The 16312-nt window shown below is 34.3% G+C and overlaps 1 protein-coding gene across 5 annotated transcripts in view; it reads right to left on the bottom strand.

Moving 5' to 3' along the window:
- Window positions 1-16312, bottom strand: part of LOC123551218 (syntaxin-binding protein 5-like) — a 145883-nt gene that overhangs the window by 28553 nt on the left and 101018 nt on the right. For 4 of the 5 annotated variants that reach the window (XM_053540772.1, XM_053540768.1, XM_053540771.1 and 1 more), the window contains 2 exons: window positions 9128-9160; window positions 705-824 (listed from right to left, as the gene is read on the bottom strand). In XM_053540772.1, the coding sequence (XP_053396747.1) occupies window positions 705-824; window positions 9128-9160 (153 nt within the window). The remainder of the gene's footprint in view (window positions 1-704; window positions 825-9127; window positions 9161-16312) is intronic. The other variant, XM_053540770.1, reaches the window with a different exon arrangement.

Here is a 16312-nt window from a genome sequence, read left to right on the forward strand (position 1 = left end):
GTTGTTTATAGGGTTATTACCAGGTTGTCCCTTGGGTTATTGGGTTGTCCATAAGGTTATTATCAAGTTGTCCATTATGGTTATTATTTGGTTGTCCAGGGGGGTATTTTTAGGTTCCACATGGGTTTATATTGGTTTATCCTAGGTTGCCTATGGGTTTATATTGGTTTGTCCATTATGGTTATTACTTGGTTGTCCATTGGATTATTTTTAGGTTGTCCATGGGTTTATATTGCATTTCGGCATGCAACTGCACACACTGGGACAGCAAAATGGGAAACAATTGGAGCTCATCTAAATTAGAGAACAGCAACCTTTTCTGTAAGGTCCTCAGCACAATACAATTTAATTATTGTAAAAACAATACAAACACTCAACACTGTCCTCTTTTTTTTTCTATCTATCAACTGACCATGCTTTTATATCATTGTCATTTTTTACACCGGTGAAACTGAGATTTCAATAATCTCAATGAAATAATTAACGATATTTGAGCCGCACCATGAGAAAACCAACATGGTGCATTTGTGACCAGCACATCCGCGCAGTCTGTCAGAATCCATGCTGTTCGCTTTCAAAGCCTATTGCAATTAGAGAAACTGTTAGCGAACAGCATGGATCCTGACAGACTGCCCAAATTTAAAGATGGACAAGTCCATTTTAGAAATTTAGCAGGGTAAAGGTTAAATACTTTAAAAACTTACCAAATTTGCGAGTATATGAATCAGCAAAGACAAGACACTGTATGGCTTCCTTGGAAACGTTCTCGAGACTGGACATGCTGGAACTTCGAGATCGAGAAAATGACGACCCATCGTTCTTGTCTGAAACATACAAACGAAACATTTTCTGTTTTTGTTGTTTGTTGAGCATTCATAGCATTATCACACAGTTACATTCCCCCTGACAGACACCTAATAACAGTTATTTACACATACAAAATATGAAATGGAAATTTGGCCCCTTTATAAATGCCTGTTTTAGCAAAACGCAGCAATTTGGTGGTATAAAATATATCTTTAATAGTCACAGTATTACTAAGGTAAATATTTACTATTGCTTAATCAATTTTAAGATATAAACATTACAAATATGACTGCATACAATTGAAATTCAAATGAAATCACAATTTTATCAAACTTAACAGAAAAGTTTAAATTATATTATACGTCTTAGCATTTAACTTAGGAAACTTCAACATTTAAAAATTATCAATATTATTCAAAGCTATTGTTTAAAGTAAACTGCAGATATACAATATAAACTGAATCGTAGCTTAGAATTCTTGTATTCTAATTATTTCTTCTACATGTAAACAGTGTGCCATTACTATCACAAGAGTAGAAAAGCTTGTAAAAAAGAATCAAAATGTGAACAGTATTTAAAGCATTCTATGAAGCTGTAAAAAGCTATTTTAATGTTTATGTTGCAAGATGTTTTCTGGCCGGAAGTCAAAACTGAAATTCTGTCTGCAGCCTGAAAATAAAAGCACACATGAAAAACAACAAACATTGTTACCTATGTAAGTAAAACAGTCTAACAGGCTAGCTATAAGCAAATAGAAAAACAGCTTCATTTACAGCTAAAATATGAAAATGTTATAAAATCAGAAGTCAAAATATTCAATAAAAAAACATGCAAAAAAAATTTAATCAATGATTATAATTATATCATAATAAAAATATTTTTTGTATTGATTTACTAATCACAAACATCTGTATATACAACTAAATCAGTGTTCATGCCCAAAGTCAACTCACTGACTTATGCATAGAAAAGACTATAATGTTAATTGAGAAATTTCAATTCATTCACCTTTCACAATGTTGAAATATGATAAAATTCAGTATTTCAGATAACTATGGCTTTCTTATCTTGTTGAAGGACAATCTTACATGGTGTTTAACTAGTCAAAAACTACTTTTTCTTTAAAACAGCCACTGACACCCACTAAATATCCTAGAAAACAGACTCAGAAATACTGTGATATCATTTAAATTCACTGGCATGAAATTTCGTTCAAACGTGAAAAAGGACAATTTCGCGCGGGCTTTAATTCGCGCATTTTCAATTTTAGAAATGAAAAATAAAATTAAATCAAAGGCCTGAATGGCCTGAGTCGGCTAATGATTGATGTACTGACAGTATAGTCTACCAGTTTCAGTTTGTTTTTATTTTTTTTCTTAAAATTTCATAGCACAGCTTGATATTTACCCAAAATAATATATCCGGATACGATTACACTTTTCTCCAGTTTGAACAATATATTTTACAAATTGTGATGATACGAAGACATTTAGCAGCAATTGGCAGTATCTGACATTGAAGTTTACGGTTAAATTACCTCTTATTTAAATCTTTTCATAAAAAAGTTGTTTCGTTTCGCCAAACATAGACGATCTACTTTCGATTTCAAAAACTACAAGAAAATACAATTTAATGTTTCGCCGATTTGTTTATTTCTCGAAAAATAAGAATTAAAATCATTTTTAATATCAGTAGTAACTAAACAAACCAGTAAGAGCTTCTTCTTCCGATAATTTATCCGTTTACTGACTGCTAAATTCAACCCACGCAAAGTTTATAGAAATCATACGATGCGTGTTTACGTTCAATGTGGGAGAATTAAGGCTGATCGGCTATGTTACCTAACGCATCCAGACGATTCAGATTTTGTTTTTAAAAAAGCATTGTGTGCGTTTCTGTAATTTTATATACGTTTTTATACGCTTAGAAATTATTAGACATGCGTATTTGCATTATTTCTATACGTAATTTACGCTAATACGCATCTTATCTGGAGCCCTGCAGTGGAACTATTTTTTGTCTTTCGCTGGATGTTACCCAAGCTTTGTAAGCCTGCGCAATTCTTAAAATGCACATTTATGCTTAATGAGTTACATTCGAGAATTGCACAATTACAAGTCATAAATATGACAGATTACATCGTATATTGGTCATAGCAAAGGGAATTGACACAACTTAACTTCATTCATGCAGTGAACTGTTTGAAATTTGAGAAATCTAATGGAACTACATCCCTTCACATGTTATTCGGTCCATTTAGAGAATCGTTGGATAGCAAGGACTCGTCAAAAGGCTTTCAGCCTTTAGCCGACTCAAAAATAATAGCTTGGTCTTAAACTGGCACATCAGTCCTAGCGCGAAATATGCGAAAATTCGTCCTACACGAATAAAAATGATTTCACAGTAGGTAGTGCAGTGCATTTATTATGTACCTATACACAGATCCTCAGTTTAAGATCAGTGTTCCAGGTTATAAAAGTTCAATCTCGAATCCAGTCAAAAATTCGAACATCTGATTGTTTCTTGAGTTCAAATTGCGCTTCTATATTTCATTAATTACCTTGTAGAAGAGATGATTTTCTACTCAGTCTTTTAAAAGTCAAAATGAAACACTGAGACATAAGCCCTAACCCAAATATTCCAACCTTTGTGCAACAAGAACAAGAAATGCATACAACATAATCATGTTCAGGAATCAACTTTCTATCATTAAGCACAAGATGTGCATCAATCACAATCACATTTTGACCCAGTTTTACAACATCAAGCATAAGAAAAGCACCCATTCAAGACAACAATGTTTAGAATTAAAGGATAAAGTGTAAGAACATCATGTTTTGGCCAAGTGTCATCATAGCATCAAGCATGAGAAAAGCACCCAAGACAATCATGTTTTGACTCAGTATTGCAGCATCAAGTGAAGAAAAGCATGAAACACAATCATGTTTTGACCCTGTTCTGTAGCATCAAGCATATGAAAAGCATGAAACACAATCATGTCTTGACCCTGTTCTGTAGCATCAGGCATATGAAAAGCATGAAACACAATCATGTCTTGACCCTGTTCTGTAGCATCAAGCATATGAAAAGCATGAAACACAATCATGTTTTGACCCTGTTCTGTAGCATCTAGGGGTGACTATTGAGGCCAATTTTGACTATTGCAATACTATTGATATTGCTTAAAAACTATTGCGATACTATTCTATTGCAGGTTACTATTGCGATACTATTGCAATAGTTATCGGCCATCATATTTTATACAGTAAAGCTACCAACTGGCATTGTTACACAGTGTAAGAGACGGCACTGTTTATAATTGCTGTTAACACACATTGAGATGTTTGTATAACTGAAACGGACAGAAATAATTCTAATATTAAATATTTCTTGCCTTCCTTGGCTTTGGAACAATAAGTAAAACAATAAACCTATGCAAGGTATACTCAAACGAATCGGCCATTTTGTTGCGAATGTCAACATGTTTACATGTAATAACCCAAAGCATCGAAAAAGACGAAAATTAACGGATCGGATTAAGGTGTACCAGCACTAAATAAAGGGCCCTACCGAACAGTTTGCTGTATAATACAAGTGGCCTTCTTTCTCCATGTCCATAGTACATTTTCTCATCTAAAATTAACAGGTTATTTAAACATATTTAATCAAAGTTTCAAAGAAACTAAATTTATTAATTATCTCCCAGACTTCTCAGTCCTTTATGGTAGTTTAATTCCGTGAGGGTAATTATTGTAATGGAGACATAAACATTTTCCGAGGCGCAAATGAAAGCTGGCTCTGTTTCTTGGTTTATAAATTATAATTGATTTCAATCGATTGTTGAAGGAACTATCGGCGATTGTTATTGGATCGTGACTTTTCTATCGATGCATGCTATAGGGACACTTAGTATCGCAATGCATCGATAGTTCGATGTATCGTTACACCCCTAGTAGCATCAAGCATATGAAAAGCATGAAACACAATCATGTTTTGACCCTGTTCTGTAGCATCAAGCATATGAAAAGCACCAAACACGATCATGTTCAGGATCCCGTATTACAGCATCAAGCACAACAAATGCTTTCAATACTATCATGGTTCTGAATTGTCACAGACACTGTTTTTCAGCATGAAACAAAATAAATATTTTTTACATGATGATGTTTAAGATTCAACATTCCATCACCTAAAAGAAGAAAACCATCGAACATAACTATGTTCAGATCCATCATTCTTAGCATATAGCACAAGAAATTATGTTCAAAATACATACAAGTCATCTCAGAACAGCCAAATAAACTAAAATCTTCTTCTTGATGTTTACTTTTATTTGGCTGAATGTCACACCAGCACAATTACTGGTACTGATGATAAACCCGAACAGAAAATGAGGTTTTTTACCTGTAACTTTTTTATTTCTGCAATTGTTATCAATGGTCGGTATCAAAATAAAGCTTAACATTTGCTGTAAACTTTACATAATTCAAATTTATATTTTAGTTAGCAAACTCACACGAAGTGAGGCCCTGAAATGGGTTTGTAAAATGGGGACTGTACGAAGGTTGACTGATGATAAATTCGACCACTTTGTCATTAATTTATTTTACAAAATTTTCTTTGTAGTATTGTATTGAAACTTTCCCCAAAAAGCTGCAACGGTCATTCCTGATCAAGTAATGAAAAGTGACCCAATGTCAGGCTTTTATTTGTTGACAGAGAGCATGCGCAAAAAACACTCTTCCCCAGTAATTTTGGATAAATATTTTTTATACAGATAAATGTAAGTCATTTATTTATACAGAATATTTACCAATTTTGTTTTTATTTACACCAGTAACTGTTGGTGTTGTAAGTGGAAACTATTAGATGGCGTGTTCAATTTTATAAATAACCAATATATTGCAATCATATACTTCCAAGGTGGTCGACTTTATCATCTGTCCAGGTTTATCATCAGTACCAGTATAGGTTATATGGTGACTTTCGAGCTTTTTTTATGGAGTCTGAAGACCGAAAGTGCATCAAGCATTAATTCATCACCAGCTGCATCTGGGTAGAAGCATCTACCTTCTGTATGCTACTGGATGGCTTCTTCATATGAGCCGCGCCATGAGAAAACCAACATAGTGGGTTTGCGACCAGCATGGATCCAGACCAGCCTGCGCGTCCGTGCAGTCTGGTCAGGATCCATGCTGTTCGCTAACAGTTTCTCCAATTCCAATAGGCTTTGAAAGCGAACAGCATGGATCCTGGCCAGACTGCGCGGATGCGCATGCTGGTCTGGATCCATGCTGGTCGCAAACCCACTATGTTGCTTTTCTCATGGCACGGCTCAATTATGAAAAAAACCTACATACAGGCAAGGTTTGGAACACACAGAAGTGAAGGACAAGTGATTCAAACTCAGCCACAGGGACCCCTTAACTAAAATCTTGTATATAAAGTAACCTTTAAGACAAACTAAAATCTTGGGTATATCATAGCCTGTGAGCCAAACCAAAATCTGACAAAGTGTGTAAATCACTGGCCACACAATCTGATGGAAGTAACATTCTGGGATATGTTGAACATATCTAGCAAGTGTTATAGACTGTACTGAACAACATACAGCAAGTGTTACGCGCTAGGCTGAACAACATGAAATAAGTGTTACTTATATCAAAGCATTGTTTTAACAACACACTTACTCACAATAATACAAACAAGTTTCAAAATGGTTTGCACAGATCAGCTCAATAATTGGACAATATATATAATCTGGTCTTCTGTGCACATAAATTAAAGACAACAGATGCTGATAACACAATTTTGGTGTAAGCATGACCACTGCAACTAAACATCACTGACAACAGTGTTGGGATAAACCATAATAAACGGATAATCTTACTTATTTGAGGGTTGCTAGCTCTGAGCCCATCTATGGATATTGAATAAGATTTTAATTCCACTATCTTACTCATCAACATATGAGCCATGCCATGGGAAAACCAACATAGTGGGCATGCTGTTCGCAACAGTTTCTCCAATTCCAATAGGCTTTAAAAGTGAACAGCATGGAGCCTGACCAGACTGCGCGGATGCGCAGGCTGGTCTGGATCCATGCTAGTCGCACACCCACTATGTTGGTTTTCCCATGGCACGGCTCATATAGAGATAATGTTAAAATATAACAGACTTCTTACACTCCGTACTATAAGTATTAGACAGGATCATATTACTCCTGCCAATAATAGAAAGTCAGTACAAGTATGTTTAGGTATGTAATAAACACCTTATCATAAGGCAATGTGTACAATAAGTGGTTATCTAAGCCACACCCTTGCCATGTAATAAGTGTATGTCACCTCATATATTAACCACAGTGATGATATTTACAAATATACACATACAAGGAATACAATACAGACATATATAGACATAATTATATAGGACCACAAACACTGAAAAACATCCATATAATATCAAAATATTTAAAAAGTGTAATAAGCAATTGACATTGAGGACAATGGAACGTGCTAGAAAAAATGGAGATGATTCGCTGATTTTCTGTAGTTTTTATTTGAACAGTTAATCCCATTTCATGCTGGACATGACTGATTCTGCCTTTGCGACCGCCATGCAGTCTGATCTGATCAAGATCTGCACTGTTAGCCATTCAGTATCTTTTTGGTGGTCAGCCCTTTCAACAATTAATGGTACTGTCCAAATTATAAGATGGACAAGTTCTTTATAGAAATTAAGCTGTGTATGGGTTAAAGCATAATGTTGGCCACATACTGTCAACATAAAACTTCTCGACATGTATCCTTTGACATGGATCTGATGAAAATGTACTTGATACAGGCTATAGTTTCACTTCTTTGGTCTGACCTATTGAACTATAGTCTATTTCAAATAAAAATGAAATCACTAAGTTTGGAAATATTTTTTTGAATAGTTTTGTTTTAGAATAGACTATCAAAATATCATAAAATGTTGAAAAAAAAAAAAAAAAAATTAAAAATCAAAATGAATGGTTATATTTCATTCAAATATTTTTTTTATCAAAATCGCTATGACCCTTCAATGGACAACTCCTAGACAAATGCAGAAAGCTGGTTACAACTGATATTGTAATTTGCCTAAAAATGTGTTGTGAATACTTCAACCTAATTTCAGTATCAGAATTTTTGATGCTGTTAAATCCTGCTCAATAATGCGCACATACAACATTTTTGCACCTGATTCTATATGTGCACTATAAAGTATAGTCTACGTTTTATAATTAACACCAGAAATATGTAACAGCTACAATATTTTCCTTCAAGAGCATATATCATGCACTTTTCTTATTGTAACAAATCAAACGGCCAGGAATGCATCGAATTTGTAAACATTTAAGACAAAAAAAGTATATATATAAATCAATATGAAATTGAATTTTTTTCGTAATTTCATAATACAAAAAAACTTACAATGGATTTAGTGTGCAAAAATATAAAAAAAATGTTTTCTATCACCAGTTCACAGGCATGCCCTAATTATATGTTACCGCTAACATATATAAGCAGTTAACCACTGTTTCTACTGGGGTAATGTATCACATCCACAAAAGAGCTAAAAAGTTCACTTCTTTCAAATCTTAACAATTTTTTATTATTTACTGTCTTTAGTTGGACTGCCCAGTGTTATTTCTATTTTTATAAGATAAAATACCTCATATCAGCACAACGTGTTGAACTTCCTGTTCCCTCAAACAACAAAGTGATCTTTGTAATCTAATACTGCTTTGGTAAATCATCTCTTTATCAACCCCCTTTCCCCTAGCAACTCACCACCCAACCTGTGTGATACTGAGAATACAGGATCCTTCAGACATCTTTCAAGATGTCTCTCCATGATATTTTCAATGAATTATTTTGTACCTTAAAATTACTGTATTTTCACAATTAAATTTCATGACATTCTAAGAATAAAGCAAACTAAAAAGTTCAGATAAGAGCACAATTCAAAGATAACATCATTCAAAGATTCAGATCTAATGGTTTGATAAAATAAACTAACCCTCAATTTCATTCCCTCCCTTGACAAAGAACAGTTTTAATGGATTTTCCTTTCAAAAATAGCTACCCTACGCCTTTTCATCGGAACCTTTTTTTTAAAATATTTTTTTAGATAAAGTATTTTGTTCTGGGCCATTTTGAGGATCAAGTTTAATAGTTTTCCAATAATACTAATTTATGTCTGGACATTTTGTGATACTGGTGAAAGAAGAAAAAAGTATGAAAATGCGGTAATAATGACTTGAAGCATGGTTTGATAGGATGTCTTCACTTACCAGAGGCACTTGAATCTGGTTTGAGGTACACCACTACATATTGGAAACAAACAACACATTTAGTATGTAACTCACATGTAAAGCTAACTCACATACAAAAACATTTTCCCACCAACTTGCATATATAAAACATCATTATACAGGTTTTTAAAAGCCTTCTTTTCAATCAACTTTGAAAGTTCAAAGAACGGATGTTTAGAAGTTATTGCATGCATTATTTAACCAGACAATAAATTCCAAAGGTCATTTTACCCAAACAAATTCGAATTTAAGACAATAAATTCCAATTTTGAAATGTCATTGTTGCCAAATCCAATATATCTTGGTAATTATACTTAAAATAGAAACATGGGATGCTTAATATCAAATTTAGATAAAAAACAATTTGATTTAAGAGGTAATAAAATATTTGAGCTGCACCAAGAGAAAACCAACATAGTGCATTTGCGACCAGCATGGATCCAGACCAGTCTGCGCATCTGCCCAGTCTGGTCAGGATCCATGCTGTTTGCTAGCCGTTTCTCTAATTGCCATAGACTTTGAAAGCAAACAGCATGGATCCTGACCAGACTGTGCGGATGCGCAGGCTGGTCTGGATCCACGCTGGTCGCAAATGCACTGTATTGGTTTTCTCGTGGTGCAGCTCAAAGGTTGACTATAGATATCTCTGAATGTTTCAAATACCATAGACACCAAACTGACACAGAGAAGGTAACATTTTATGCTCATAACACTCCACATCCAAATTTGACAGTGACCTTGAACTTAGTGACCTGGATATTGCACCCTGACCTTTGGACATCCAGTGACCTGGGTTGTGTATTCTGAGCATTGTCTTCATCAGGTAAACAACTGATGTGTTTCTTTCATGAAAATCCTTCCTGCAGTTTGTAAGATATGTAGTAGTCATCATGGTAAGTTAATGTATTTGACTTTGACCTCCAAGAGTGACCTTGGCATTAAACCTTGTGATCCAAGTCATTCATGATTCTTGCTGAACATTTATTTGTAGTTATAATATTTATTTGAAAAGTCTGAAATGAAACTATCTGAACACTGAAATCAGAGTGTGACCTTGACCTTGGATCTAGTGATTTGGTTTGGGTGCCTGACACGTTTTCTTGATGAGCTAACAACTTGAGAATCCTTCCAGCAATTTAGAATATACCCAGTGGACACCAAGTTAAGTTATCTGACCTTTGACCTTCATGTGTGACCCGATTCTTACATGATTCACATCATTAAAGGTGGTGAACATTTTATATGTAACTTTGGAAAATCCTTTTATTGCCTCTAGACCCAGACCTTTGACTAACCGACCTCAAAATCAACAGAGGTCATGCACTGCTCATGGGCAGTAGATCATAGGTTGAGGGGATCTCAAAATATTGAGCAGAAATTGTATCTGCATTACCAGTCACGTGACCTTTGACCCACTGTCCTTAATATCAAAAGGGACCATGTCCTCCCCATATGCAATATGCCTGACAAGTTTTGAGGATCGTAGATCAAGGGCAGTTAAGACATAAATGAACAGTTTTTTTATTACTTACAGTTGCTATGACCTTCAACTTTGACCCACTGACTCAAAATCAAATCGGGTCATCTACTGTCCATGAACAATGTGCATATCAAGTTTGAAGATCATAGGTCAAAGTCTGAAGCAAAATTGCTGATAGATTGATAGAAATTTCTGACAAACTGACAACATGCACAATAAATCCCTCCAGACATACAGAAACTTCTACGTCTGGTCAACAACAGGTTTATTCCTAAGACGCCATCAAAATAAACCTGTGAAAATGCTCATATTCACTCAAAAATTTTATATAGTATTTTAGTGGAATCTCAAATTCAACTGATAGAATGAACACTCATCAATTTTGTTATCCAACAAGTTATTAAATAGAATGTTTTGACATCTAAGAAAAAGATAAATTTCAGAAAGAACATTTTTTAGAACAAGTATTGTCACTCCAGTACAATGGAAAATTATAAACACGTAATATACAACACAATCATAAACAGTATGATGAAAAACCAAAAATACAAAGAACAGTAACATACATATTCTTTTCAATAGAAATTTTGGTTAAAACTTGAACAGAAAATGAGGTATAACATTGATCATGTATTCATGCCATGCACTAAAAACACAATTCTGTAAAATGACATTATTATAATAATATGTACTTCTAACAAGTCTTGCATATACAATGCTAGCTGGGAGTATTCAGAGTACCTTTCTTCATTACTTATATAAGAAACAGATATTTTTTAAATATTTTTTCTTCTACAGAAAAAACTACATTCTTTTTGCTCAAATTTAACAGATGATGTTTACACATTAGATAATATGAGGCAATCAGAAATATGACATTGAAGCAAATTTTGAACATGGGCAGACACTGAAATTAACACAGAACTTCAACAAATGGATACAGTACACTCAATAGGACAAGGGGACTAAGAAAGCCCTGTATCACTCACCTGAAATAGTTTTTGAGGAGAACTTTATTTAGGAGAGAGCTGTTTACTGATATTGTTAGAACTTTTAGCTCAACCCTTTTGCTACTTTTAAATAATCACAGAATGTATATGAATACATATTATAATACTTCATGTATTATCATAAAAGCACCGCAATGTGAAGCAATATACGACTGAAGGTATGAGCTTTGACCCCAAAGTGTGACCTTGACCTTATAGTGAGCCATCCGAAACACAGGCCCTGCACATCGTCTCGATGTAGTGAACACTTGTGCCAAGTTTCTTTAAAATCCTTCAAGCAGTTCATGAGTTTACAGAGCAGACATGAAACATAGTCATATGACATCTGACCCCCAAGTGTGACCTTAACCTTGAAGGGAGTTATGCAAAACATGCGCTCCGCAACTCATTTCGTGTGGTGAACATTTGTGTCAAATTTCTTCAAAATATTTCAAGGGGTTCAAGTGTTACAGAGCAGACACAAAATTGCTAACGGACAGACAGACACCGGGGTCATAACATTATGTCCCTTCGGGCTTATAATAATAGAGCAATAAAATCACTTTAAACTAAACTTCTAGATGACTTCTATCATTTGACCTGGTGACCTTTTTTTTTTTGGCTCTGACGACAATCATTCTGATAATGTTTTATGAAGATCAAGTTTTAAAATATGGCGTCTGGAGTGTTCAAAATGTTTTTCTGTTACTTGACCTAGTGACCTAGTTTTTGACCATTAATGACCTGTTTTTTCCTCCAACAAAATCAGCAAGCAGTTAACCCAACCAGTGATTTTTGGATTCTGTACTAGTACTAAGCTATATGCCACGCGTAACTTCCCAACTTCTCAACAAGAATTTTATCATATTACACCATGGACAACAGACATTTCATGTACATGTTTCACACTAACTAGAGCTGATATTTTATGACTTCATAGGACTTTTTCGGTTCTTCTTTTCATAAAATTGTTAAAGCCAACAGAGAGCTAAAAAGCTGAAAAAAATTAATGTTTTCAGTTATCAAATTGTGTGATGTTCAAATAATTACCCTTAAAACTTATCTAGCATTTTAGATTTTCAAAATTTAATGCTATATTTAAAATTTTCCCTGATATTTCTGGGACAAAACAGTTTAATGATTTCAGAAGATGTGGCCTCTATGATGTGAACAAGGACTTTTCTATAATTTGACCCAGTGATTTATGTTTGATCCTAGATGAAACAGTACCAAATTGTCAGAGATTTAATTTATGGCAAATATTTTGACCAAATTTCATTTAGAATGGGTCCTAATTGTGACTTCTGGAGTGTTTCAACGGTTCAGTTGTTGATAAGCATGACAGACACAGGTTGATCACAAATGTTCACCTTCAGCACTTTGTGCTCAGGTTCAGGTGAACTAAAACCAGAGGATAATCTAATCTAAAACTGAAAGATATCACACAGAAAACACATGTCGAAATAACAGACAGACATAATTTGATGCTGTGATCCTTCAAATACTTGAAGGCAGATTCATTTACTATAATACAATTAAGCAGTGTTAAAAAAAGAATTTCCATAGTATTACATATAAATTTAATTCTATAGCCGTAAGATTACCTATTATTGTCTTTTTCTGTAAATAAATAATTAAAAATTAAAATTTAATATACTCCAGACTAATATTTTACAGTCCTGAGCTCTTATTGAGTTTGTGATATATGACAATAAATACAAATACAAAATCTATAAGAGAAATAAACAAAAATTAAAACAGAAAAAGTGTAAAGAAACAAAAAGAAAAGCTGGTTTGAGGTCACTGTACTGTACGACTCTGTAGAGTTGACAGAAATAGAACTGAAGCTGACGAAAGAGAAGAACTAAAAATTCACAAAATAACAATTTTAGAAGTGGGTGGGGTATATGCACGAAGAATGGTGCAAAACTGAATGATACAGCACCTCCACTGTAGTTGGGGTCCTCCGTGGACGCCACATTTGAGGCTTTCACCAATTTACGTTGAGTACCTTGTGACCGACTTCGTTTCAGTTCAGGGCCCGGCTGTTTACTACCACGGGCTCTATAAGTTGTAGGGCTCATGCAAATGCCATTTATCTATAAACAAGTGAAAATCAGTACAAACCATAAAATAATCCTTCCATAAAGAAAGTAAGAAAACACTCCAAACTAAACCCTGTTATGATGCCAAATGATAAAATAACAGAAAGTCTGGTAAAAATCTGTAATCTTCTGAAAAATAATCATTAAAATGATAAAATACCAAAATCAACAACAACAAAAAGAACTATACTGCAAGTGCTATAGAAATCAGACTAGATTGCAAAGAATGATGCATCTGGGCAACTCAACAAAGGTAAAAAAAACAACTCCTAAAACCTTTTCTTAAAATGAAGAAAATCAGGAAAAATGGACATACTCTTCTAGTTAATTCACTCACATTTGTCACACTTGTCAAACAAAAACATATATGTCAAATGAACACCCCTTATAGTTTCAAAATTTGTTTCTTTTAGTTTTTTTTGTTTGTGTGTTTTTTAAAAAAAAAATGGTTCCTTCTATTATCATATTCTTTTCAAAATATGAAAATGGAGTCCTTTCATTGTTGGGAATTTAAAATCCAAATATAGTCCAATTTTTCTGCATGACTTACAAGCCCTGCATGCACCATTTGACAAAGTCAACCCTAACAGAAACTCTGCAAATTAAAGAAACAAAGTTTTTATCTCACCTAGGAACAATTCTGAAACATGCATGTGTTCAGAACTTGCTCAAAGGTTACATAAAATCTGACACTCACATGCCTCAAGAATGAAGCTCACCGACAATGTTTTAGTTATTTTCAAATCTAAAGGACTGCATTTTTTGTCACCCTTGATCACTGTACTTTTTAAACTGAAAAAAAAAAAAAAAAAAGAACAACAAAACAAGCCAAACGACTGTACCAATAACTACAAGACATTGTGTGTTCATAGAACACTGGTGCCCCCCACTTAAATTCTTTTTTGTGTGTGTGACTTGTGTCGAGGGGGAAAGAGAGGGCATAAAAATTCCTTACAAAATATATCTCTGCAGAACTGGAGAAAAGTTTGAACCAATGCTAATGCAATGTTAAGGGTATTCCTCCATTCAAAATCTTACTGGCCAGTTAAGAAATAGTAATCTATCATTTATTATATTTAATATCTTACTGGAGAGCAATGAAAATGTTTTTCTTCCTTCCAAAAGTTTACTAGCGAGCAAAGAAATCGTATACTACTATATAATTTTGGATTTTTCATCTTGCCGGAGAGCAATGGAAAGGGTGTCTTCCTTCCAAAAAAAAAAAAAGACAGGATATTCTACCATTCTGCTGGAGAGCAATGAAAAGAGTACTGTTCCCTTCAAACCCTTACTGGAATGTAACGAAAAGAATATTATTCCATTTTGGATTCCACATCTTGCCACCGAATGAAGCAAAGGTATTCTTACATTTTTGTTATGCTGCATCTCCATGGACAGTGAAGGACGCAAGTTCTTTCACTTTGATGTTTATATCTTACTTGAGAGTGCAAAGAAAAGGGTTCTCTTCCACTCTGGACTGCTTATAGTATTCTTTCATTTCTGATTACTTGAGAATAAAGAGACTGCAGGTTTCAATTTTGAATTATTAAATCTTACTGGAGAGAAAAATAGTCCATCAGAAAGGCTGTACTGGGATGCTATCATGCTGGACTTGACTGATTTTGCCTTTGCGACCAGTGTAAGTCTGTGCAGTCTGATCAAGCTCTGCACTGCCGTTCAGTCAGTATCTTTTTGGTCAGCACCCCTATTAACAGTTAAGGTACTGTCCAAATTGAGATGGACAAGTTCATTATAGAAATTTAGCAGGGTAAGGGTAACATTCAGTGCTAAGGCTTTTGAATCTTCTCAAATTATCTCTGATAAAAACATGTTGTACTGATAGAGAAGGCTCCCTGGAGGCATGTGAGTGTTGAAACTGAATGTAACAAGTCATTCTAAACTATACACAACGTTACCACGGTGGTATACTTGGGTGCTGATACATGTAAACACACTTATCGAACACACCCTGCAGCACTGGCATGCCTTACCCTGAAAATAGTTGAGAGCAAACCTTTAATACTCAAAACATCGCTATCTATAAAAATAAGGATTTAAACTCCATCTGACACTGCTGATCGACAGGCTCTGTGTACTTGCATCTTTGTACAGATATGAAATATAAGATGGCTATAGTGTAGAAATGACAGCTTGGTATATGGTGGCTGCAGCTTGCACAATCTTCTTGCAATTTCCTTGATGAGCTATATATTTAAAATTTACATTAACAGACCTGTAAATAAATTAATGATGTATTTGAAAAAAGAATGACAAATTATATTTCCTGTAGACATTTTCATTGTTTTGAACATTGAAAATCTTTTTGATACTGGAACTAAAATGTCCTTTTTATACCATTTTCTCCTGTCATATTAAAACCTGATACCTCTAAGCAGAAAAAAAATCATTCTAACATAGGTGAGATACCTTCTGCCTACATCAGAATGGCACTACCTGAACCAAAATAGAAAGTACTCTCAGTGTGGCATTATTTCTGTAATACAAAACAAGAGATCAAAAACATTACTACCATCACTATGGTAAACACTGCTGTTAAGGACACATAACCATACGGCACTAGTACTACAGA

The sequence above is a fragment of the Mercenaria mercenaria genome, chromosome 4 (genome assembly GCF_021730395.1).
Source record: "Mercenaria mercenaria strain notata chromosome 4, MADL_Memer_1, whole genome shotgun sequence".
Classification (NCBI taxonomy): Eukaryota; Metazoa; Mollusca; class Bivalvia; order Venerida; family Veneridae; genus Mercenaria; species Mercenaria mercenaria.